Here is a 27,369-nt window from a genome sequence, read left to right as displayed (position 1 = left end):
CTCCTCTAATCCCAAGCATGAAGACTAAACTCTCCTCCATTTTTCTTGATATGTTCTTTGACACCTCAGAACTGTCTACACTGACTCCTGCTTGCTTTGAGTAACCTCTGCAAATGGGCTGCAGGAGGCATGCTTAGTTCTCTCTTCTTTTCCCATGAGTGTGATTTACCATGAGGCCATTGCAGTGAGTCATCTCATGTCAGTGGAAGTTTCTCCCATCCTAAAGTGCAGCCAGAGTTTTAAGGCAGAATATCTTCTTTCGAGGGCGGGGGGCAATGAGGATTTATTTTTTTCTCAGTCTCTTTAATGTAATTTTTGACAATCAATTTATTATCTATATTTAAGGTATGCTCCTAAAGATTACCCTTCTGATAAAAAGTTCCCATAGTATAATATTCCATCAATAAGCCAGGCTAACATGAAACCTATGTGTCTCATTAATTATCTTTCTACCATATCCAAAACACGTGTGTGTTTAAACTTACTTAAATATACAGATTATCTGAAGCAGGAGCACTGAACTATAACTGCTTGGTAATTGTTTCTGTGTTATATTGCTTTAATATGATCACTTCTGTTAATGTCTTTGTCTGGCTCTGTGTTTTTGATCCAGTGTCCTTTGTTTGGAATGTAGACATTAAAAGCCTCTTAGTAGATTTTGTGGTCATTGATGTCCTTTTTATAATAAATATGAACTGAGTGGAATCTTGAATGTGAAACGTCCAGTCTTTTCTCTGAATTTACTATGTTTACCTTTAACAATCTCAGCTAACCCAATACTTTATCATTTTCAGCCCTGCCATCCCTCAAGTCTCTGTCTTAACCACTGTTCCCTTTTTTCTCCCTTTGTGTTTCGTGCTGTTTCTCCATTATTTCTCTACTGTCCTTGTTGTCTTGGAATCCAGCCATTCTCCCATTATTTTAGCACGGGCCTTGAGATTCCATTTTGTGCATGCCCTGCATGAGTGACTCAATCCAGTATCTCTACTGGTATTGGCCTGTTTCTTCTGTTACTGTAAATCAATATGTATGTATGTATGTATGTTTGTATGTTACGTGGTGTGTGTGTGTGTGTGTGTGTGTGTGTGTGTGTGTGTGTATGTGTGTATCTGTTCCAGTGTTAGTATGAGATGTTCAGGCTGCATCCACTCTGAAGCTGAAAGCAAACTTTACTTTCAGTGTATCCTACGTGATGTCTTCCAGGGCTCAGATGTGACAATGTGATCCCACACTTAAACTCACATCAACTGGAAGTGCGCAGCAGTGACATAGGTTTTGATAGGCAATATAAAACCTGCTGGTGATCTTCCAGTCCTCTCTGCTGCATATACATGCATTCATGGAATCATTGTTATATGCATGCATGTATATGGTTCTTTGTGTTTATCTTATGCATGATGTTTGTGTATTGTTAGTTTGTAGACAGTATTTTTTGTGGGGCCCTTGTAGGTCTGAATCAACTTTTGTATGAATGTGTCTAAGATATCAATAATTAAACTTAATGACTTCTGTGTATACACACACCATACTTGTATGGTCTGTATTATCCACAGTTTTTCTTTATGTTTTGTTTTTAGACAAGCCATAATATGTTTCAATTGTTTAATTGTGTTTGTACAGTGCATGTCATGTGTTTAATAAGCCACTCTTTTTCTTGCCTTGTATATGTTATCATCTTCCTTGTGTTTTGTTCCAGTTCGCCGTGTCCCACCAAGATTCTCTATCCCACCCACTAATCATGAAATCATGCCAGGTGGAAGTGTTAATATCACCTGTGTGGCAGTGGGGTCACCAATGCCTTATGTGAAGTGGATGTTGGGGGCAGAAGATTTGACACCTGAAGATGATATGCCAATTGGGAGAAATGTCTTAGAACTGAATGATGTAAGACAGTCAGCAAATTATACCTGTGTTGCTATGTCAACACTAGGTGTCATTGAAGCAATAGCACAGATAACTGTCAAAGGTATGTATGGGTCTTAGATTATGCTTTCAAATCTGAGTGCTGTCAACATGCCTGATTAATGTTTATTTCTTCAGATTTTTAAATGTAAAGAACCTAATCATATATAAGATAATCATTATATGTAAGCTACATGTACCTTAGATAAGCAGATGCTTTATTTAAAATGAAGTATTGGATATCTAATTAGAGATTATTATCAAAATATTTGGCAATGTGTTATGCCCAAGCATGAAGCAGGCAGAATTAGAAATGCAAGACCGATTCATGAATTGTTTTAAGATTGGGTTTCCTTTAAGTCCAGAGCCTTGATAAATGTCACAAAAAATCCAAATAACTGTTGTTAAATACTTGAAATAAACAGAAAAGAAAGAGTTGAAATTAGCATGACTTCATAAGAAAGATATATTTTAACTGTTGCCACCAATAAAAACAAAAAGGCAAATATTATGTTATGTGGTTTGGTTGTATTTTGTACTTTGCACAGATGAAATATTATCTTCTTGATATCAACATATTAAATAAAAGTACAGTGTAATATTCTATGAATCGTTTTAAATAAGAAAGATAAAACAGAAGAAAATAAAAACGAAAGAAGGAAAAGTAGTAACAGCAGTTTTGTTTACCCAATATTTATAGATTTGTAGAAAATTTGCAAATGCCTCAAATGGTGACTTAAGTAGACATGTTATAATTGTTGTCTTATCTGTAACCAAGCATGTCTCTGTGTGTGTGTATGCCATGTAAAGCCGATAAGGTGACTTGATAACAAAAGTACACATAAATAACATTTACAGTCATTTAAAATGGCATATTTTGTATTTTAAAGTATTAAGCCTTGTGTATTTATCTGTATATTACAGACACAAAACTTACATAGTACCATAAATATTACTTAATGAAACTACTAATGTCAGCTAAATCTCAGTAAACAGGACTTTAATTAGCAACGTTTTTATTTACCTTCAGAGTTCCCAAAGACATGTAGAAGAAATCTGGCTTGCTCCCTTCTTTGAAAAAATAAAATGTCAACCTAGTGGATTTGAACAAATATCTTTTTATTATTGTTTTAGTACATTTACCAGGCCAAATATTATCCTACTTTAGTTCTTAGAGTAATATGCAAATATTAAATCATCTCTTTTCATAATAATCATTTGTGCTTTAAATATTGAAAGTTTGCAAAAGGCTTTAAAGAATTCAAAAGCAGGAGTCACATTGAACTGATGTCAGTTCACATTCTTATCTTTGTTTTCCTAACTCTGCCATTTTCCCATCCTGGGTACTTCAGAAATACAGCATAAGGGTATACACTGAAGGCAAAAATAACGAAAAGAGAGAAATAAAAATGAAAGGAAGTGCTTAAAAGAGCAAAGAAAAGTCATTCCATAAATGAACAACCCTCAAGAAAAAGCTACTCAGTGCCAGGCAGTGTTATGCTGGTTACAATACAAGAGAAAGCTTCTTTTTAAAAAAGCCATGATTCCCAGGAGTGTTGTAATTTTTGACTTTATGTTGAAAACAGGGTAGGTATATGAATAGACTAGTCCTCAAATGCTACCTTATGAGTGTCCTTATAAACTTGACTAGTGGATTTCCCATTTTCAGGATTATAAATAAGGCATTTAAAGACTGTGGACATGGACAAGCGATAGAGTGCTTGCCTAAATGGGAGCCCCAAGTTCAACCCTAGTAACTCTTCAATACAGATAGCTGTATCATTAAATAGGATTTCTTTGAGTATGATCCTACTCAAAACAGTAGATCTCTTAAAAGATAGATTTAAAAGTGTAGTTCACAACTACTGTAGTTTTAAATGTATCTGATATGGAATGTTATATATTTATTATTATTGACAATAGAATGCTTTAAAACAGTTTGCAAATGTCTTAAATGCCCTCAGGATATGTAATCATTAAAAATGGGACTTAGAGTTATTATTCTCTTTATGTTAAAATTCTTTGGTGTTTGTTTTCATGTGTACATATGAATGGTGATACAAAACAAGGATTCGGTGCTTACTGGATAAGCATTCTACTCCAGCCCTACTTTCAAGTCTTGGTTACAGTAGTTCTAAGAACTTTTCTTTATAATGTTTAATCATATTGCTGTTATTTAGTTCTATCATTTACTTATTGTGGAACTGTGATCAACATCTTGGTGAAATTTGTGCAACTACTGATATTTTTCAGAGTGACAGGCACCTTCTAAGGATGTTACTGCATTAGCTCATTCATCTTCATAGCAAACTGATGAAGCTCTAATTCAGATACACAATCCCACTCCAATATCAGGTTTTCCCATTTTCCACACAAGGAAGCTAAAGCTAAGAGAAGATACTAAACACAATCGGGATCTCTTAGCTAATAATACATGGTAGATTTGGATACAAAATGTGCACAATCAGTTTATGCCCAAATATATGCAATCCATGTATTGAAGTCAAATAGAATTACTGTGTATGTTTCACTGTCCATCTTGACCTCTCAGAATGCTGTCCTTTGCTTTGATTTCATCCAGTCAGACATTCAATAGCTAGGTAGTCCTGTCATTCCAACTGCAGAATATTGTGGATTCTTTTTGTAACATCATGGAGCAGATGAGTCTTCATTTTCTTTTCTCTATTCCTAAGCCTTACCCAAACCTCCAGGAACTCCAGTAGTGACTGAAAGCACTGCTACAAGCATCACATTAACATGGGACTCTGGGAACCCTGAGCCTGTCTCCTACTACATCATTCAGCATAAACCTAAAAATTCTGAGGAACCTTATAAAGAAATCGATGGGGTGGCAACCACACGCTACAGTGTTGCTGGACTAAGTCCCTACTCGGATTATGAATTCAGGGTTGTAGCCGTCAATAACATTGGGCGGGGACCTCCCAGTGAACCTGTGCTAACACAAACCTCAGAGCAAGCACCATCCAGTGCCCCAAGGGATGTCCAGGCACGGATGTTGAGCTCCACCACCATCTTGGTACAATGGAAGGAACCTGAAGAGCCAAATGGACAGATCCAAGGATACAGAGTGTATTATACCATGGATCCTACTCAACATGTCAACAACTGGATGAAACATAATGTAGCAGATAGCCAAATCACTACCATTGGCAATTTAGTGCCCCAGAAAACCTACTCGGTCAAAGTTTTGGCTTTTACCTCAATTGGAGATGGTCCTCTCTCAAGTGACATACAAGTCATCACTCAGACAGGAGGTAAGTGAGGCTCAGCAGGGAAATAGGACAGAGGGAGAGATTAGGAGTTAGAGAGGGGAAGGATGTAAAGAGAAAGCTAACACTATTACATACGTTGTTTTTTGACATTTAGGGTTTCATATTCAGAGGCTGTGATTCTGAAAAGGAATAGATAAAGTAGATGTATGTTGTCACTGTGTCGTATTAATTTGCATGAGAATTACTTGAAGCCTTTTCTGTAAGGGATGGAGGAATGTCTCCTCTTTGCACTGGTTTGATGCAGTGTGAAACTAGGTGATTGTAGGCTAGTGGTTCTTTTAGTATCTAAAGATATTATTTGACTTGTATAAATTTGAATGTTTCAACATACAGTTGAAAATAAAACTGTCAGGGGAGCTTGGATATTTAAATCTTTTATTCCAGGAGCTTACTTGCTTAAAAAAATATTTTCAGAATGTTTCAGGAATTTATTTTCCTTTAGATGGCCCTGTTTGTTGAAAAAAGACAGCTGCCACCATCTCAGATTGGACTTAGGGGCCTGATTTAACTATTTTATGAGGTGCTAGAGCAGATGCAAATTTTTTATGAAGAATACTTGGCCCTATGTCTGGCTTTATTTTCAAAAGAAGATATCAATCTTCTTTGATATGTTACTCAATGATATTAGTTTTGCCTTGGTTTGGGAATATTAAATAGCACATTTCTTCAAGGTATATTCTAGAACATGATAGATGCTGTTGATTTGACTTGTCATGGTGTTGGCTCCTTGAACACTGGCATGAATCTATGACGATTTTGACAGCAGGCCGTTGTGTTGTTTTGAAAATTTACATGGAAACTTTATTATGAGAGACAATATAAAGACAGAATCCATTGTTAACTGTGGTGATGAAATATAATTTTCTCAGTTGCCTAAACTAGATAACATACCCATTATCTGGTTTCATTGAATCTGTGACTTATTCATAGATGGCCCCAGCTTATTGAATGAGGATTCAGTTTGCTATATTTCATTGCTACTCGCGATCTCAGCATATTTAAACCTGGCCTCTTTTTTAAACTTCTGCACACCTGTTTTATTTTCATACTTTTTTGGGTCTATCTAAGTTGAATATTTTCCCTATTACTATATACAAACCCTAACTATAAAAATGTATGTTTTATCACAATTGTACTATCACTCATAAACTTTCTCTTCTTGTCTTTTTCATTCCCTCTCAATTTATTTGCTATATTAATAGGCAGAAAAAATCTTTAGACTAGCCTTATTTTAAAAGTTTTTCAGTGGAGAATATAGACATCTGAATCTCATTCTAAATTTTCTTCTGCTTGTTCTAATTTTTCTCAAAAGTGGTTCCATTCATTTGAGATTATTTCTTACATGATTCTAGCAGGTCTTTAACCATTAATAGATGATAAAGAGGTATCTTGCAGAATATTTTCTATTTCAAATCTTTTCAATTTTTCAGCTGTGATGTGTATCACATGTTTTGTGTTCGAGTAACATAACCATAGTTTAAATTCTAAACTACCATTTGTTAGCTCTGTTAATTTGCACCAGTTAATTCATGTGTTAGCTACCTGGTGTTACTCCTTTCTCCAAATTTCATTTTTTGGAAGACCAGTAGTCAAAGTAGATTACAGCCTTCTCATGTAACCTCATTTTGATTAGATATTTAACTCATTCAATTCCACTGAAAACAGATTTGTAGGTTAGAAAGGGAAGACAATACTAGAAAATTTAATAAGTAAAATATAATAATAATAATAGCTAATTTATAATCAACACAATGCTGTGAAATTCACATGTACTTATCTGCATAGTCCAATTAGTAAGTGTAAAATTATCCCATTTACCAATAAGCAAATTGAGGATCAAAAAGAATAAAAATGATTTGGAAAGTTATCTGGATTATCAGGTTCCTATGTGGAAAAGAAAACTTTAATCCAAGAACCTAGATACTTTAAGCCAGCATCATTTTTTTCAATCATTTGCTTTTCATGTAATAGTTTGTGTTTTGGGCATAGTAATGGTTCAGTAAAAAATAGAAGCAAAAGAGAATCAATATGTAAATCAATATGTAAAATCTTGAAGATTTTAATATGCTATTTGTGGAATACTCGAAGTTACTTTTAGTGCAAAAGTACTCTGAAAAAATGTACTTGAATGAAGTAAGAGTAACAATATGTTTCTTTATAAGGTTATTATACTCAATCACTAAATTGCGCTCTAAGTTTATAACCACAGCTTTTACTATAGAAATCTGTTTCACATCTTTATTTTTGGAAGGTAAAATTGTTTAGCTACCTTAGGAACAAATTGTTTTCAAGTAAAATTTGACCAACATGTGGAAATAAAAATCCTGATACTCTTCATGTTCTGAGCATTAAATAACAGACCACATGTGCCTCCAATTATAATTTAGTAAAACATATTACAAATATGTATAGACAGAGTTTATTGTGATTTTAATATTACAAGTGGACATAATATAACATTGACCATCTATGTGTTATAAAAGGGGCAATTGAGCTAGTGTGATTTAATGGCTTTGCTTTTTGAAGTTCTAATTTTATGTAATAACAAAATTTAGAAACTGTAGATACAGTTGTTATGGAATATTTTAGAATAGTTTTCCATCTCCTTCTAACTCTTTTTTACATTAAGCCATTTCCAATAAACTGCCACAATAGTTGTACTTTTAATGCCCATTGATTGAGAAGATATATGATGACATAAAGACTTGTGCTTGCCAAGATCAATAGGCTAAGAAAACCCTCCAAAATAGACCAGCAATTTGATCTCCTCTATAAGCATAATTAACAAAGGCATTTTATGTTTGTGGACACCTGCCAAATACAATGATGTGAGTTCTGATATAATTAATGTTGAGCTGATCCTTTTCCTGGTTGCTGACTAGCTAATTCTTAGCAACATTACACTACTAAGGACAGAAATCCATTGTCATATATTCTTTGAGATAAATCATGCCAACTTTAAAGCATGATTACATTCATTGCCTTTTTTTTATCACTTCTAAGCCTCCAAAAATTCACTATTCAGAAATATGTATGGATTTAAGTGTACCTGAATCCCTTGTACACAGATATGAACATTGTGATGCCTTTTGTACTGACAGGTGCTCATCTCCTTTTATCATCCTAATTCTCAGATGCTCAGATTCTTTGCTTTGTTTAAAATCAAACCCAGAAGAAATATCACCGAGGAATGAAATAATTTAAAAGGAAAGTCAACACAATGGAGTTCATCTATGATAACTGTCAGAACTGATTCATAGAATAAGGATTGATGCAAATCTATATACACAGAAAATCAAGGAATGGTCTTTTGATTTTGCACTCAGATATTTCTCCTTGGTTCCAAGTATGAGTACAATTAGCTATACTAAATTAATCTTTAAGCATTTTTACATATAAAAATATTTTGGCCAAGTAGGTAAATTTTCCACAAATAAACCTGTCTTCCAAGTTTATCATAGCAGTACCTTCTGATGTAATAGTCATTTGCACTTGTTTGCCTGGAAGCTATGGAGAATGTACGCCATTAACAAGAGAGGTATTAATATCACGCTAGAGAAATATGCTCATTTTTAGAATATGCATTTATAAAGGTAAGAGACCCTCCCATAGGTTTTTTTTGGCATAGATAAGGGTAGCTATTTTTATACGAAATGCACAAATAAAGCTGATAAAGAAATACAATAAACTGCATCTTGATTTTGTAAATGTTGCTTGGTATGTGTACTGATCAGAGACATTCAAAAATCTTAATTCCTAATGTGAATCACCTTTTTTGAGTTTTCTGTAGAAAGAATAACTGTCCTCTAATACTTATATGCACTGGATAGCTTCTTGGGAAAATCTCTTGTCACCTTATAGAATATAGACTTTTAAAAGATAAATAAATGTAAACATTATCAACTAAATTACTAATAGGAACCATAAACATTAAGTTTGCTAGAGAAGCAACTTTATGCTAGGCATGGTGGCTACTCCAGAGGTGGAGATTGGGAAAACATTGTTTTACAGACAGCTGTACAAAAGGTTCGCAAGACCTCCTTCTCCTGCAATCAAGGCTGGGTATGCATCCCTGTCATCTCAGCTTTGCAGGAAGAATAAACAGGATTGTGGCTCAGGCTAGTCAGAGCACAATCATGAGACCTTATCTGAAAAACAATGAAAGCAAAAAGTGCTAAGGGCATGACTGAAATAGTAAAGCATTTATCTAGCAAGCTCGATGTCCTTACTTCAAACCCCAGAACTTAAAAAAAACAAACAAAAAAAGCAAGCTCTACACGCCTACTATAAATACTGAGAATTGAAAAGTGATGCAGTATACATTATGACAATCAGAGATATTGTTTTCTATATTTTCACAACTTTATAAATTATTCCATTAGTATATATAAACAGGCAATAACAACAAACTAAAAAAGACTGCCTTCCAATTGTCAAAATTATGAATCCAATTTAAATTCTTTCCCTCAGTGGTTTTAACAAACAGTATAAGCATGCTAGATGTAAACACAACTGTGATAAAATTTAACTTTTTATTTATATTTAATGAAAGTTGACAGTAAAACCTGTGCAGACGCTTTTGTATTAAGTACATGTTTTGTCAGAGATATACTTGGAGCACTTACAGATCAGATTTCTTGTTTTAAATTTTGTTTTGTTTTACTAGCACTACTTGGAACACTAATTCTGGCTGTTGCTTTTATTGTTAGTATTGTCATTCATCAATAGGCTAGATACCTTGGTAAAGTAATTGATATTTTAGCAATAATGACTTTTCTAGTACCATTTGTAATATCTCACATTTATAACATGGCAAGATGAAATTGTAGTCTAGCCATAGAAAATGAGCCAAACTTTATGTCATTAGACATAATATCTAAATTTTACTTAGATATTGACCTCTGTTAATATGTAAGTGTTTCTAATCACATGAAGATTTTTCTTCCATTAGTGCTTCTTCTTTCATTAGTTTTTCTTTCTTTGATTTAGTTGCCTGGATACTAAGTAAGTAATCAAAAAGCAAGTAATAATCTCACAGGATATAAATATTATTTAAGTATATTTTTTAAAATATTTTTTCTGCGTTTACGTTCCTGTTGTCCATACCTATGGCTGATAGGCTCACCCCTTTTAATGTGGAGGGATCAAATTTCAATATCTAGATGTGTTTATTTCTTCATGGCTTTTAAGAATCTCATATGTTCTCATACAATAACTGTCACTTCATTGGTGAGTTGGCTAATAACATAAAATGAAGTGAAGTCAAATAAAATTATAAAATAAGATAAAATGCATGTAAACAAATAACTAGCAAGTGAAGGTAAAAGAATGCCAATAAGAAAATATCATTATGGATACCAGTGGCTCATACCTGTAATTCTAGCTACTCAGGAAGCTGAAATCTGAGGATTATGATTCATCACCATCCCAGGCAGGAAAGTTTGTGATATGCTTATCACTAATTAACCAGCAAAAGGCTAAATGTGGAGCTGTGGCTCTATTGATACATCTCCAGTTCAAGAAACAAAGCTAAGGGATAGTGTCTTGGGGCTGGAAAGCCCCATTACCATCACACACACACACACACACACAAACACCTGTACACACATATCATAAAGGCAATTAAAGCATAATACATATATATGTACATGAATATTTAATAATGTATTTAAACAAATATATAGAGAAAACACGAGTGTTAATGTAAAATAAAACTTCTGTCACCATATTATTTGGTGAAAATTGTCAGTTAACAGTAAATACACGCTACGCCCTCAGTGGAACAAAGTAAACAGCTGGTGGCTCAGGAGATCTGAGAATTGTGGTACTGAGCTTGCCTGGGCAGACAAATCTGAGAGACTCTTACCTTCAAATAACCAGCAAAAAGCTTCAAGTGGCTATTTAGCGAAAGTGATAGAGCACCAATCTTGACCTATAAAAGCCAATTGAGAGCATGAGGCCCTGAGCCCAGGTCACAGAACCATGGAGATGGGGGAATGTGTTTGGGAATTCAAAATGTATTCATTCATTTTTTTTCAGCAGCCTCCTCATTCTTCTTCTTTTGTTTGTTTGTGTGCCTTAAATCTTCACTGACAGCATTAGAGCCTCAATTTCCAATAAAGATTAAGCAGTATTGCCCTTAAGGCATTTATGATCCTGTTAGCCCAATACAATTACAAAAATAATTCAGGGCACCGATACATACGCTGAATTTATCCCATAGACACATTTTGCCCTTGCCATGAATCAAACTCTATTTTCAATCATTAAAATAACAAAAAGAATATACATAGAAGACTCAAGCTGACAAATGGAGAAAGGAGTAGGTAGTGTATAGAGTCATGGTTAATGTACATGTGTTAACAGGGAACAAGAAACAAGAATGGTAGGAATAGGATGGGTGGGAAGGAGTCTATGAAAGAGGATACTACCAGTCAAGATGCATTACACACTAAATGGACAAGTTGAAACACCTTTGTACACTTTTTAGAATGTAATTTTTTTTAAATAGGGAGGGATTTACTAATAGTCAAAGCCAAATGTTATCAGATTTTCTTTAAACATCTGTTACTGACTTTTGTTGAAAAAAAATCATTGGACACTGACACAAAACAGGATCCAAATTACATGAGGCAGCAACCCACTGACCCTGAGTTTTACCTGTCAATCCTCATCAGATGGGGCAGGTTCTCGTATGTAGGCTCAAAGCGTCATATACCAACTTCACTCATCTAATTTCCAACCTGATAACTCTCAGGTGATTCGATGTCCACTGCAAGTTTAAAATTGAATGAATGAGTTAATGTAAGACAATGAAAGAAAAGAAGGGAAGGATCTCCTGTTTATTAGATGTGGTGACATATCATCAACTCCCCTGGCAAGAGTTAAAAAGTAACCAACCAACAGTGTACCCGCTGAGTCTTTGACACGCTATGCTATTCGATTCATTATTTAGAATAGAGATCTTAATAGAAACAAACAGAATAAGATCAGAAGTTTGTGTCACTAAACAAGAATGAAACATTGAGGCCAAGTAGGAATTTGCTCAAGACATATTAAAAGCAAAAGGTAAACAGTTTAAGAAAAAGTTAATTAGGTTTTCAAGTTGTTTTTAATCAGTGTCACTTTATTGTTAACAGCAGTTAGGGAGGAAATGAACAACAAGCAAGTGGTCCTGAGAGCAGCTCTTCTACATACATGGCCCAGGTTTTTAGTCCTTGATGATTCTCCACTTTATTCCAGCTTGGTTTCAATCTCTAGTTAAGGCAGGCTTTCTTTCCTAATCTTGTAGAAATTAGGACATACAAATAATTGAATAGAAGTAGAGAAAAATGAATGATTGTACATATGTATGTGTGTGTGATATTTTAGGCAGAGATAGACTGTCGTCACTTAGATATTAAAATCAATCATAATTTCTAACTTGCTTGATCACTCTTTATCCATTGTTACTCCTGCCAGTGTTTTTGTTATGTCCCTTTTTAAAGTCATGTCTTTTTCATATACTTTGTGAAATGCTCATTCGGCATTATATTCTCTTTTCTTGTTGCTTGATCTTTTTTAAAATCTTCTTTTCTCTTTGCCTCTCAATCTGAAAGCATTGGGTTAGATTACCCACTGGGTAGGTACTGAAAAAATATGACACCCAGTTTGAAAATATAAGTTCCCAGAGGCATCAAATTAATGAACATTTCAATGATGAGAGACAGGGAAAATGAGAGGGACAAAGGCAACTAGAAATACAAAGCACTGATTATTTGTGGCCTAATGTATCCGTCTAATTCATACCCGATGACAATACAGAGCAATCCAGTGATCACTAGAGATCCTTTAGAATGAATCACTCTGAACAAAGGACCCCCCCCCACACACACATCATTCTGTACTCCTACCACACAGTGGTGCTTATAAAAAAAAATAATGTATTTTGTATCTCCAAAGTCCTCTTATCCTATTATGTTATATACCGCCTATAAATAAAATTAGGTGCATTTTACAATGTGTTTAAGTTGCCAAAAACATAGTTTGGAAGCTTTTCTATTTAGTATGAGGTGTTTGTTATCATTTCTTTTTTTCTTTCTTTTTCTTCCTTTCCTCCTTCTCCTTCTCCTGCTCCTCCTCCTCCTCCTCCACCACTTCCTCCTCCTCCTCCTCCTCCTCCTCTGCTCCTTCTCTTCCTCCTCCTCCTCCTGCTCCTCCTCCTCCTCTTCCTCCTTCTCCTTCTGCTCCTCCACTTTCTCTTCCTCCTGCTCCTCCTCTTCCTCCACTTCCTCCTCCTCCTGCTCCTCCTCCTGCTCCTCCTCCTGCTCCTCCTCCTCCACTTCCTCCTCCTTCTCCTGCTCCTCCTCCTCCTCCTCCTTCTGCTCCTCCACTTCATTCTCCTCCTCCTGCTCCTCCTCCTCCTCCTTCTGCTCCTCCACTTCCTCCTCCTCCTCCTGCTCCTCCTCCTCCTCCTCCTTCTCCTCCTCCTTCTTCTGCTCCTCCACTTCCTCTTCCTCCTGCTTCTCCTCTTCCTCCACTTCCTCCTCCTCCTGCTCCTCCTCCTTCTCCTCCTCCTCCTTCTCCTCCTCCTTCTCCTTCTCCTTCTGCTCCTCCACTTCCTTCTCTTCCTGCTCCTCCTCTTCCTCCTCCTCCTCTTCCTCCTCTTCTTCTTTATCTTTATCATCTTTTCATCTTCATCTTTCCTCCTCCTCTTCCTACATGACATCTGTAGAGTTTATTTGTGGAGTCAAGGTGGAATTTTATGAAATATTTTTATACTGCCTTGAATGACCCTCAGAGAAATAGAGAATACACTGTAAATAACAATAAATTTTATGTATTTTGAACTTGTTTGTTTTAAGCACTATTGCAGAGGGATTATGTTAATTATCTCATACCTTAACCATAGTTTAATAAAATAAATAGTATTTTTCTTAAAATTGTATTCACAATACATAGATACATAATGTACTTGTTAATTCTCCTGTATCTTTTGCAATGCTGTTCAAGAACAAAAATAGTATTCGTACACTGTTCATTTCCTATGAATGAGGAGAAATGGTATGAATCTGAGGAAATTAACTTGAGCACTTACTTGGTCACTGAACTGATTGATGTAGACACATTTCAAACAGTTAAACAAAGCAATAATGGGCACATTTATTGATCATTTTGCTGACAGTGTTTTCAACCCTTTTTCTCCCTGTTTTTAGTACCAGGGCAGCCACTAAACTTCAAGGCAGAACCTGAGTCTGAAACAAGTATTTTGCTCTCTTGGACACCTCCACGTTCGGACACCATCGCCAGCTATGAACTAGTCTACAAAGATGGGGAGCTTGGAGAGGAGGTTAGTGCAAGTGTCTCCCTTCACCATCTTTCAGCACATTGTTCTTGGCTTTTCTTTTGTGAACTCACTGAAGTTCTCAATCAGATATCTACAGAGGAACTTTGTAGGAAAAAATGTATTCATTGATACAAGGGTGTGACCAAAAGAAGCAGAATAGCTATTTGGAAATTTGTGGAGGAAAATGTAATACAAATCCACTACATCTATTTTAACATCTTCCCGAATCATATTTCAAAGTTTGATTTTATAAAAAATATCAGATTGTAGCAGAACACATACTCTATGAGACTTAGGGACTGCCTCTGTTTTTTTTTTTTGTAAGTTTATTTGTAAGATGTATTTGTTCAAACTTGTTTTAAAGAAAGATGAATCACAGCACATGTTGATTGTCATGCTAAACATTATTTGATATGAATGTAAGTACATGTAAAATTTTAGCATTCTGTGTAACTAAAACCATAGTAGATAATAGAAAACCTGCATTTAAAGCAGAAATGGAGATCCACATAATGAAATTTACATTGACATAGTTCTCAGAATTTCATAAATATTAATCCCTTAAATCTCTACAAAAGCATGATGAATTAGATACTTTTATTAATCCATTTCACATGTAACAATACAGAGGCACAGAAAAAATACGTAATCCAGCACATTTCACATTACTGGCTGGGATTTGAATCTAACCAGGCAAGTTCCAAAGTAATAAATACTTGAATTTTAAAGTTTATTTTAGCCTAATTTTCATCTGGACATTAATTATACAAAGACAGCTGTTTCCTTCCTAAAACCAAAAGGCATATTTCAAGAATAGAATGTGAGTGTTAACATACTCAACAAAAGACATACTATTTCACAAGTCCTATATATTAAAAGTTATAGAAAAGTTTGGGATTTTTCTAGTTGTACATCTCTATTTACAAATAGAAAAGAAGCTTTCAGATCATTTTGAATGAATACAATAGCAAATTTAATTTTATCTCATCAAATGTAGCAGTTTCTTATGTCTTTTTCAGCAAGTCCTGGTTGTTGTTACTATACCTGGTCATATTTTCTTTGCTCATTATTTAGATAATGTGAGATAACCTGGAAATCTTTTCAAACATGTTTAGCATTGTCTACATCCAGGGCACATGTCAGTTTTTCTTATGAGCTATGTTACACAATATACATTTAATGGTATCAAGATGGCCTCTCGGGCTCCTTCTTATCTGGTGCTTTTGGATAACTGTCAACATTGGAAAGACTTCTAGCTTGTCTTATTCCAGTTACATTATTATGTTTCAAAAAACATTCATTTTAAACTGTTTTCTTTTTATCTGCTTTGAGTAATTGTACAAAGGATTTACCATTCAACAAAGCATTTATGAGAATGGAAGGTATCTTGATCAAAGTCACCCTTTTCATCTCCCAATCTGACCCTTTCCCTCAATGTTCTTAATATTGTAGGCTATGCATTGAATTTTACGACTGCATTCTCCCTTCTTCATCATGTCATTCATCTAGCCCTCTCCCTTGATTTCACCTCACCCTCTTCAACTACCTCTTTCCAGGTGTTTATTTTGTTCGACTATGAGTTAGCCTTTCTAAGGAATTTATCATTTGAGTTCTCCCCTCAATCTACCATATTCTAGTTAATACCTTTGCTATGGTGAATAGTGCTGGAATAAGCATGTTTAAGAAAGTGGTCTTATGATATCCTAGTTTGTAATATCTTGGCTGAATGTCCAAGAAGACTTGCTAGTTCGTAGGATAGTTCTGATTAGTTTTCATTAAGAAGTTCTTCTTGTACAGTTCTTCATACTCTCGATTGATTATTTTGTGAATATTTTAACATTATGGAAATATCATATTTCAGACAAATGATTAATAATTTGCATAAGTGTTAAGATGACCAAATTTTCTTCTTGCAGCAACGAGTTACTATCGAGCCAGGGATATCATACAGACTGCAGGGGCTGAAACCAAACAGCCTGTACTATTTCCGTCTGGCTGCACGCTCTCCTCAAGGCCTGGGTGCTTCCACGACTGAAATATCAGCAAGAACCATGCAATCAAGTAGGTGTCTTTCCTTGCTTACTTTTTGCCTTTATTGTTTTTGACTGTGAGGCATTGTTCTTGCCTTTTACTTCCACCAACAAACAATTCTGCTAATATTCATATACATCTGTTGTCACAATGATAGTAAGAACCAGTATGGGAATTAAAACACAGCCATGGTCTAATATTAGTCCAAATAACAGACCCTATTTCTACTCTCTCTCTCTCTCTCTCCTCTCTCTCTCTCTCCCTCTTTGAAACTGTTGATAGATTTCCATAGCTGAAAATGGATGAAAGTCTTAATATCATACCTCATTTGGCTAATTAAACAGTGGAAGTTACTACAAAATACTTAGAGGAGGGCTTTAAAGAAACTAAAAAGTTCACAAAAGTTAAAACTCACATCCAGTTAAAGCATTTAAGTCCAGTAACTTAACTTGCTAAAAAAAAAAAAAGAAAAGAAACAAAAAGGTTTTTTGTATGCTTAATCCTACTCAGAAGTAAGCTGAGTAATTTAGGAATAGTTTCTTACTAGCTCTACAAGTAGTAAAAAATTGGAATCGTTCACAAAAAGTATATATTTGGACTGATTTAAGAATAATGTAATGCGGGCTGGGGATATGGCCTAGTGGCAAGAGTGCTTGCCTCGAATACATGAGGCCCTAGGTTCGATTCCCCAGCACCACATATACAGAAAATGGCCAGAAGTGGCGCTGTGGCTCAAGTGGCAGAGTGCTAGCCTTGAGCAAGAAGAAGCCAGGGACAGTGCTCAGGCCCTGAGTCCAAGCCCCAGGACTGGCAAAAAAAAAAAAAGAATAATGTAATGCGCACAAGCACACTTACACTCCTTTACATTGTATTTTGTTTCCTCAGGTTCAGTCTCCTTTTGAAACTCTGCCTCTCAAGCATAGCTGTGTTTGTGAGAATGAGGGACCATTGTGCTCATTTTACCAAAACATTATATAGGAGATTATGGTTGATGGAATGTTTGGTGGTTTATAACACTGATGTTTGCTCTTTAATAGTAGCTATAGTTAGTTTATACACAACCATTCATCCTGAATTGAAGTCCACTAGGGAGTTACCCATTTAAATTTTGGGGTGCTATTTTTATCTATGACACATGTAACAGATATTAAGATAGATATCAAGAGAATGAGCTGTTGTTCTCATATTTAGACCAGGCAGAAAACATGTGATTTGTGTTTTTAAAGATCAGTTTCATATACACAATTCTTTAACTGTCTTTTGGAAATAAAAAAAATCTGAGATTTGTTAAGATAAAATTTATATCCCCCCCTTTATTGAAACATGATTATTCATATGAAAAATATTAGGATACCATTGCCTAATCTATTAGTGTATGCTGCTTTATTCCATAATATTTCTTCTCACTTAAAAATGGAAAATATAAACTAATGCAGCTATGTATATCTGCTTTGAATTCCTGGAAATTTAATATATGAAATATGGAAAATAATTTTGTAAACTCATTAAGTTGAAAAAAATGTTATATGCATGAGTTTTAGGTTTTGTGTGGATTTCAAAAGTATTTTTGGATAAGTACAAGCATAGAGGCAATAGAGACTTTTTATAACCGTATCAAAAGGGCACTTACTATTTATTGAAGTTCACATTTCAAATCCTGCTTTAAAAAAATTCCATAAGATGGGAGGTTTGACAGTAGCAATCTACATAAAACGCAGCTAGCCTTTAAGAAAAAAAGAATTGCAATTGAATCCTTCCTATTATATGAGCAATTCCAACTATCATGAACAATGATAATGCATATAAAATAGTTTCATCATTTGAGATATAAGAACCTTCAGTCTGAGTCCATAAAAGTGATATTCTGGTTATTTTGCAAATCTTATTACAAATTTGCAAAGTTTTCTATCCTGTAAGGATTTATTTGCTGTTAATACAGGAGATTTTCATTTTTATTGAATGTAAGGATTAACTCCAGGCACATAAATTAAGAGTAAGCAATAATCTCCCTCAAAATTCCAAAAACATGGCACTAACATTAAGACTTAAAAATACCCAAGAAAATCCAAGTGACATATTCAAATGAAAAATTTGGGATTATTTTATTGACTGTACCCTATATGTTGACTTAGAATTATATGTGTCAGTATGTATTTCCAAAACTATGCCAAATATTTTCTGTTCTTCTTTAAAGGTATATGTTATTAACTTTAAAAACAATTCCTCATGATACTTATATTGCTCTTTATAGATTTTGAATTTTGACATAATGTTATAACTGAGCAATTTAAGAGACAATCTGGGTAATTGTTCCTAAGGTGACCAGTTTATTTGAGAGTGGAAAACAAGAAAATTTATCCTATAACTATTATGCAGATCTACTGTGTATTTACAATTATATGCAAGATGAAAGAGATTTTGAACATAGATTATATCTTTTAAATGGTTCTTGGGATTTTTTTTAAAGAGATCTTTTTAATGGCTGTTGTTGACATTGTGTAAGGGATAGATGATTATTAATGATTTTACCAAAATTTGCTGGTGGGATCTAATTCTTTATTAGCAATGGTGTCTCACGAAGAATTATTATTTAAAAAGCTGAAAGCTGATGTAGGGTAAGTACAAGTTACAGTCAGAATCAACAAGCCTGACATTACCCTCTGGTAGGTAAATCTTGGACTCTGCATTTTCATCCTTTATTGATTCTGCATGCTCACTGTATTTGGGCTCTGATCAATGTTAGGTTAACACTTTTCATTAAAACCAGTCAGGCATATCAGTCTTTTAGATAGGGTTAACCCTTTTATGTTTGTTGGGTTTTCTTTTTACTTTTTTAAAAATTGGAACCCATTTAGCACAAAATTACATATATATAAAATTTTGTAGAATATATGTAATTTTGTAGAATATAACAGTGTAGAAGTGAGCACTAGGAATGACATCTATGAAGCATCTTCACTATCTCAAGTTTTTTTCCTTAAAATAGGATTTTAGCAGCTTTCGGGGACTGATTTTTCAGCATTCTGGGGGTGGAGATACATGGGGGTTGATTTAGGAGAAGAATTTAAATATCAGGTAGGTACTTTTATTTGAGGCTCTATGATCTCAAGGTTTCATTTTCACATATTTCCCCCCATCCATTGTTTAACAATTTTATTTGTCATTTATTCATTTTTTGGTTCCTTCATGTTACTAAGCCAAGGTACATTAATTTAAAATTTTAAGTTTCGAGGCCTTATTTTTGTTTCGTTCTCCTTATTGTTCGTTTATTTATTTTTGCCTTTTCTTTTGTTTTTTATCATTTTTTTTTCTCCGACCACTCCTGTCCTTTTCACTCAAATCCTCCTTTAACTCACTACCAAAAATAAGAGCCATCAGCTCCTCCTCAAGACATTAGTTGCACCAGCCCAAGTTCCACTAGTATCTTGGTAAGTTGGCAACCTCCACCAGCCGAAAAACAGAATGGGATCATCACCGAATACTCGCTCAAGTACGCCGCTGTGGACGGGGAAGATGACAAACCTCATGAGGTTTTGGGAATCCCTTCGGACACTACCAAATACCTTTTGGAACAGCTGGAAAAATGGACTGAATACCGGATCACTGTGACTGCCCACACGGATGTCGGCCCTGGCCCTGAGAGCCTGTCCATATTGATTCGAACCGATGAAGATGGTATGTTGTCTCCGCTACGTCAGTCACTTTTGCACCCTTCTGACACAGTCCTGATCTGCTGTCTTTTCATAGGCTTACAAGTTAGCCATTTTTCTCTGCTCATCTTTTTGACCCAGCCTTGTACTTCAATATTTTTGGCAAGATTTGTCTGCTACATCCTGGGCGATTCTTTTTGTTTTAATTTTTTTTCAATGTCAATGAAATATTTTGCTTCCTTTTAAGAGGATACTGTTCTCCTGTGGTCTTTCAATCCAGACTTTGTGCTTCCATCTCTAATGTCTTCTGTGTGTTTTTCCCCCCCTTGGCTTTTTGCACTGACTTATTTTCCATTTTGAAGTTAACTTTTCAAAACTGCATTCTTATCTTCTTGTTGACTTTTTCTTGCATATTTCAGAGATACTGATGCTCGACATTTCAATTTTTGGCATCTGTTGTATGGAAAACCTTTGATATGAGGAAAAAGAGAAGAAAATCCATATAATCAAGCATCTTTTTATTCTGCTATTTTACAAAAATAAAAGAAACCATTAAAACAGACACAACGATCAAGAATCTGTTTTGTTATTATTTCAATGCAATATCTCTTTGTGCTTTAATGCTTTGAAACTCAAAGCATCTTCCTTGGCTTTTGTACATTTTTTTTTACATGTTTTTCTATTCCTCTGATACTCTTTTTTTCTTCCATTTTGTTTTTTTGCATCGGTCATGTTTTTTGATCTTTTCTTAAAAGGTAGAGCAGATTGGTTGAGCATTTTCATTGGTTGAAAATGTTTATATTCTTCGAAGGAAACATAGTGGGTCTGCCCATTTTTAAGTAAAGAACAGTGCTCTGACTGGGTGGGACACATGCCTATAATTTTCTTTTATCCGATGATGTTGTTCCAGTTCCTAGTGGTCCTCCTCGCAAAGTCGAGGTAGAGGCTGTCAACTCAACATCTGTTAAAGTCTCATGGCGCTCACCTGTGCCCAATAAACAGCATGGTCAAATAAGAGGATACCAGGTGCATTATGTGAGGATGGAAAATGGTGAGCCCAAGGGCCAGCCCATGCTGAAGGACGTCATGCTGGCTGATGCACAGGTAAGCCTGTTCTTACAGGATAGATTTCTCTTACTTTATGCCTGGAGACAGGCTCTAATTTTAGTTCCTTGCTATTTTAGGGATCTGCACAACAGTTCACATTTTAAAACATAAGACTACGTAGCTACATTCTTAATCAGAAGTGCCATCCAATAAAGAAATAAATTGGGAGGAAATGATCACTGATTCTGTCACTGTCATGGTCTTCTTAGAATGCAGATATTCAGTACTTTTCTGAAAGGACGGATAACAGCTTTATGTCTGAGTATGCCTTCCTGACTTCAAACAAAATGATTGATTTAAATATATCAAAGGCATAAAATTCCAAACTGCAGTTTTTCTGATTGTGTCTTCTTTTACTTTTACTAGTACAAAAATTGCTTGAACTTAGTTGATCTGATATCTAAATTAGATTTTTGTTCATGGGATGATACCTAGAGAATATTTTATGTAACAGTTGGTTAGTTACATATTTGATGATAATAATTTTTTCATGTCCCTTAATGTGAAGACAATGACAGTAACAATAAAAACTAGAGTTTCCAGAGAATAAGTGGCACTCCTCGTGTTGAGCCAAAAAATTGCCAGTAATGAACACTTAAGCATGAAGTTAAGTTTTATTCATATTAAGGCATTGTTTCCCATCCACGGAGCCCAAACCACTGTATTCAGTTATTTAAAACACAACCTTGATTTTTTGCATAAATTAGACTGATTCTAAAAATGACCCAAATTATTAATATTCTACACATTTTCTTAAAGAAAGAGGACTTCAAATTATAATTTCCATGCTGGAAACTTAAATGGCCTAAGGACTAATATTGTCATATAGTGGTGCAAGACAAGGTATGAACAGTATGGAGCATGGTATGATTCTTCTTGGGACCTTGCAGACTTTTTTTAATGAGTCCCTATCAGGACTGTGATGGTGGAAAATCTGTCCATTGTGATCCAGTGTCTCATTCCTCAGACTCCCATCCATTGCAGTGTTGGGTGTCTTCCTGTCTACAATTCCTTGAATTCAAATTTTTAGCAAGACCCATTCTTTTTCTTATGTTTGAATAAAATGCAAAAATTTTGAAGGATTTTTAAGGAACCAGAGGTTAAAAAGACAATGAAGTACTACTGCTAGAGCCACCCTAAACTTCATAAAGATAAACTCCAATTAAACAACTAGGTCAAGTACTCCCAAAATGGGCTTGAACTTTGTTTTATTGCATGCTACCTTAGGAAGTTCTTCTATGGTTAATAAATTCACCATTGTTTTATTTTGTAAGTCTGAAAATTAAAACACTATGACTATCAGGCTTTGTTAAGCTTCTACATTTCTTAGATATTTTATGTTTCGAATTTGTAATTCTACCCGTATTATGTATTTCAAATTTGTAATTCTATCTTCATTTTCCTTCCAAATTTTGGGTTGACAAAAATACTTTAAATTTCAACTCTATCTTTTTAAAATCGCTTTTCTATTTTAGATTTATTGATCAATTGTATCTTTCTTCATTTTTTTGCCATCTCATTTATTTCTTTCACTATTCCTTGAAAGTTCATTTGCCTCTAACATCTTCATTGGGTCTACATGATTTTATAATGAAAGATACTAACCTAAACCATTACTTGAATTAAGTAACTTTGGAAGAATGAAAAGTGATTTTTGTGAAGTAAAATATGAATTAGAACATTATATTTTTACTCTGCCTTATTGATTCACTGAAATAAACATTAAAAAAAGAATACACGTGTACACATGCCTGGGAGTGTGGATCAGTGTTAGAATATTTGCCTGGAATGCAAGAGGTCCTGGGTTCAGTCCCCAGTACCACCCCAAACAAAAACAAAAACAAAACAGAGCAGAAACTGATCTTAGTAATAGCGATAACACAGCATATGAAATTTGAATTTGCAGTTGTAAGTGTTATGGTATAATAACACTGATGCACTTTGGAATCTTATTGTATATACTATTTCATTTATTTACCTTTCCTATTTTTTAATCAAAGGAGGGCAACATTGCCTTTATGAGGCCATAAGTTTATCTTTATTTTTTTCTATTTTGTTTCCCTTCAACTTTCTTAACCTCACTCAGTGGGAATTTGATGATACTACTGAACATGTGAGTAATTTTTTACTGTGTGGTCAAAAACAGATTATATAAGCTTGTTTTCTGAAACATTTCCCTCACTTAGTCATGATCTGTCATCACATTTGCTTGTATGCATGGACTAACAAGCCATGTTTAAGTTCTTCTCACTGCATGTGCACTCTTTTGTGTGTGAAATCAGCATGGTACCCCTAGTATACATAAGAAATATTTGGAATGTTTAAGTTCTGCTACTAACTCTGCCTTGTGAGACAGACAAAGGAAGCATGCTGTACACCAAGGCATCACAGATTGATGTAGATTGCTCATCATCCCTATAATTGAGTTATATATTCATTGGTTCACATGACATAAATCTGGCTCTGATTAACACTATATACAGGAGGTGACTGTTGTGCCTATAAAATTTTATAAGAAAATGAGTAGATTTGCTAAGAAATTAAAGTTATCTCACTGCAGAAATATATATATATGTACATATATATGAAAGGTGGTGAATTGTACTTATTAAGGATATACTATGTATAAGATATTCCAGGGACACCTGATAGAATGTATCCCTTCCAACTGTTCATAGGCTGGATGATTAAAAACATGTAAATTTTGGAAACGTTCTGTAACAATTGCAAAAGCAATGACCTAAAGTAAGGTGCAATTCCCTGTGAACTGAGTAACAATGACAATAGGACCTAGAGAGTGGAGAAAGATGGTAGATAATAATAGATTGGAAAATCGTATGTGAACTGAAGAATCTAAGGGTTGCATAGAGATTGCAGAAGTGGAAGTGTATGTGTGCACATGCATGTGTGTGTGTGTGTGAGTGGAGGTGATATTACATTTAATTCTTCAGTCCTAGAGAGAGAAAGTAAAGTAATTAAAAGGGAAAAGTGTTTCAGAGAAGCTTTTCTTTCATTCTGTGTATAAATATTTATTGCTTGAGCACAGTCAAAATTCCTTGAGAATCTCATAAAAAAATAGCATTTCTCATGGTACTGCAAATATTGCATTATTTTACAAACTTCTTTGACCATGACCAATGGGAAATACACTTATGTTAGAATGTGCTGCATACATATGTTTAAAAGTAATAAACTATTTTAAATCATAGTTCTACCGTTAAATATATGATAAACTCATTTAAAATTTTGTATACAAGTCTATTGTATTTTTTTCATCATGTTTAAGCACTGGTCCTAACTGATTAGATTCATGTAACGATGTGCTAAATGGGTCACTAGCTGCAGTTTAAAACCAATGATGATTTAGAGGACAATTTGAAAATGAAAAGATAACAAAGACAAAAGGGAGGAAAATGAGTTCTCTTACTAGTTTACTGCTGTAGTGATCAAAATGCAATAAACTGAAGACAACAGAAATGACAAAGGAACAAGTAGGATCAATTATTTTAATGGAAGAACTGACAAAACCTTACTAAGAACATGAGGAAGAAAAAGAGGTCAATAATAGCTCATAAATTTTAATGATTCATTACCATTCATTAAAATATGTAAGTTAGAAAAGAAAGGGAAAATTGTTCCTTAAATGAATTTTAAGTTTCTGTTCAATTGAACTTGAGATCACATTGGCACAGTCATGGAGAATTGTCCAGCACATATTTTATAATACATAAGTCACTGTAGCACAGAGGGTAAAGCTAGGCTGAAAATAAATTTAGCATAAAGATAGAAAGATTAGTTCAGCTTTTGACATGAATGTATTTTTCCTAGAAATGTAGCAGCCCAGGATTGTGATAGCACCTAAGGATTGCCAACTTTAACAGGCAATGGTGGGAATGGAGAAGGAGCTTGAAAAACTGGGACTATTTTGTTAGACCTGCCCCTTCACAGAAGATCCTGAAACCACCAAGTAAATGTACTCCTACATAAGCCCACATAAGGAAAGAAAATATAGCCCAAAGGCTTGTGACTCAAGCCTTTAATTCTAGCTACTCAGGAGGCAGAGGTTTAAGGACCATGGTTCAAAGTCAGCCTGGGCAGGCTGTGAAACGTTTATCTTCATTAACCAAAAAGGAGCCAAAAATGCAGTTGTAGCTCAAGTGTAGAGTACTAGTCTTGAGCACAAGAACTCAGGAACAAATTTCAGGCCCTGAGTTCAAGATTGGCACCAAAAATAAATGAATCAATGAATGAATCAATCAATCAATAAGAAGATATACCTCAGAAGACAAAATGATCATGGCAGATAGTGGAGGTAAATCTAGCTGAGACTACATTCCAACTCAGAACTGGACCAGCTTCAAATCATATTGCTTAAGGAATCTAGTAGAGACCTGGGCAAAAGTAAAGACATGTGACTTACCCCAATTTTATGACGGCAAACTTAAAGAAGGCTCAGAATATCTAGAGTTCTTGATATATAATGTATTAATAGAACCGAGCCTTACTTCTTTGGCCTGCTAGAATCCCTTGCCTTTAGGAAGTAGTCTACTGGCACACTGGAATGAGGTTGTCACTTAGCCATTATAATTGTGAAAAGAGCTAGTGTGTCTCCTGTAATTTGAAATACTGGTCTCAGGCAGTGTAGCTTGTTTCCAGGCCCTCTGTCATGTTAGTGAAACCATTACAAGGTCTTAAAAATAAAATATTTTTCTTGAATAGTCCATTTATCTGACAGAACAGAAATGTCTAATGGCTCTATAAGATGGTGCCTGAAATGCTTCCATTTCCACAATGATGATATTACTGTTGTTTTGAGAAAGCACCTTGTCAGAAACTGTCATATTTGAGATCAGATTCGACAATTGAATTTGAAGGAACGTGTAAATATCCCTGCTAAGGTAAACCACATGTATTTTCCACATAGTCCAATCTACTAACTTAATACTCACTCCTACTTCCGTTGGATTGAGAACATACTGGCAATGAATATTATCTTACAAATATACAAACTCAATTTCTAAACATAGCTATGCGAGCATAGGAAATAGTTCTTTTATTACTATAGGTGTGTGTGTATGTTTGTGTATGTGTGTGTGTGAGAGAGAGAGAGGGAGGGGGCAGGAGAGAGAGAGAAAGATTTAAAGGAAATAGCAGAAAAGTAAATAACCAGAATTTATCTGAAAGTCCATGTGATCTCCAATTTGCCATAGTTGAACGATCATCTGGTCTTATAGCCATCATAGCTCTGGGCCTTTACTAACAGAAAACTAAGAGACTTGTTCTATAATTTGTGATTGTATTTTTAAAATACAGTTGACTAAATGCAGGTCAGTGACAGTAGAAGTCTAGACCTATTATTTTCTTGGTTCTTTTTTTTCTTACTCTCTACGTTTTAGGAAATTCTCTTTAAACTTTTGTTATTCAAAATATTTCTAACTTGTACAATTAATTAGTAATAAGTTCCAGGGGTCGTAGGAAAGTTTGCTAGCTCTAGCTCTCAGATATTTATGTCCAGCAGATCAACCAATCAGCTGTATGATGACTTATCTGGTCAGAGAATGGATTATTAGTGGACGTCTGATCACCAGTCTGTGGGCTGGACTGCAGTAGACATATTGAGAAGGAATATTGACACGAAATGGGAACTAACTTTTGTAATTTTCACTAGAGTCTGACACAGTTCTAAGAGTTTACCTGATAAAAATTCACCTTTATTACCACTGTCTATGGTAGTAATCCAACTTTCAGATCGACTTTCCCTGAAATACGAAGTTAGGGAGAGAGGCAGATGTAAATTCATGAGAAATGCATTTAAATTCATTCGATCTGGCCCCAGCTTGTTTTTTCTAAAGGCTAAATCTGCTTCTTAGAATGCATGAAGATCCAACTTCAATGTTAACCTAAACACAGGTACGCATGGCATGAGCTCCAGGGCTTGAAACTTCCAGTGCTTGGCATGGCTGCAAGGAATGTTCAGGCATGCACAAAATGAAGCTGGAAGGCTTCATTTGTCCACCAGGGTGTTTTTGTTGTGGCATATATTGAAGACTTGTTATTCTAT

The 27,369-nt window shown here is 34.8% G+C and overlaps 1 protein-coding gene across 20 annotated transcripts in view; it reads left to right on the top strand.

Annotated features, from left to right (window-relative positions):
• Ptprd (protein tyrosine phosphatase receptor type D) overlaps nt 1-27,369 on the top strand; it is a 482,247-nt gene that overhangs the window by 299,459 nt on the left and 155,419 nt on the right. For 10 of the 20 annotated variants that reach the window (XM_048348129.1, XM_048347870.1, XM_048348034.1 and 7 more), the window contains exons 7-13: nt 1,697-1,966; nt 4,596-5,177; nt 14,390-14,523; nt 16,437-16,581; nt 19,921-20,226; nt 21,112-21,305; nt 23,395-23,421. In XM_048348129.1, the coding sequence (XP_048204086.1) occupies nt 1,697-1,966; nt 4,596-5,177; nt 14,390-14,523; nt 16,437-16,581; nt 19,921-20,226; nt 21,112-21,305; nt 23,395-23,421 (1,658 nt within the window). The remainder of the gene's footprint in view (nt 1-1,696; nt 1,967-4,595; nt 5,178-14,389; nt 14,524-16,436; nt 16,582-19,920; nt 20,227-21,111; nt 21,306-23,394; nt 23,422-27,369) is intronic. The other 10 variants (XM_048348343.1, XM_048348635.1, XM_048348423.1 and 7 more) reach the window with 2 other exon arrangements.

Source organism: Perognathus longimembris, chromosome 1 (genome assembly GCF_023159225.1).
Source record: "Perognathus longimembris pacificus isolate PPM17 chromosome 1, ASM2315922v1, whole genome shotgun sequence".
Classification (NCBI taxonomy): domain Eukaryota; kingdom Metazoa; phylum Chordata; class Mammalia; order Rodentia; family Heteromyidae; genus Perognathus; species Perognathus longimembris.
Note: the sequence above shows the minus strand (reverse complement) of the source record. Positions and strands in the feature narration are given on the sequence as shown.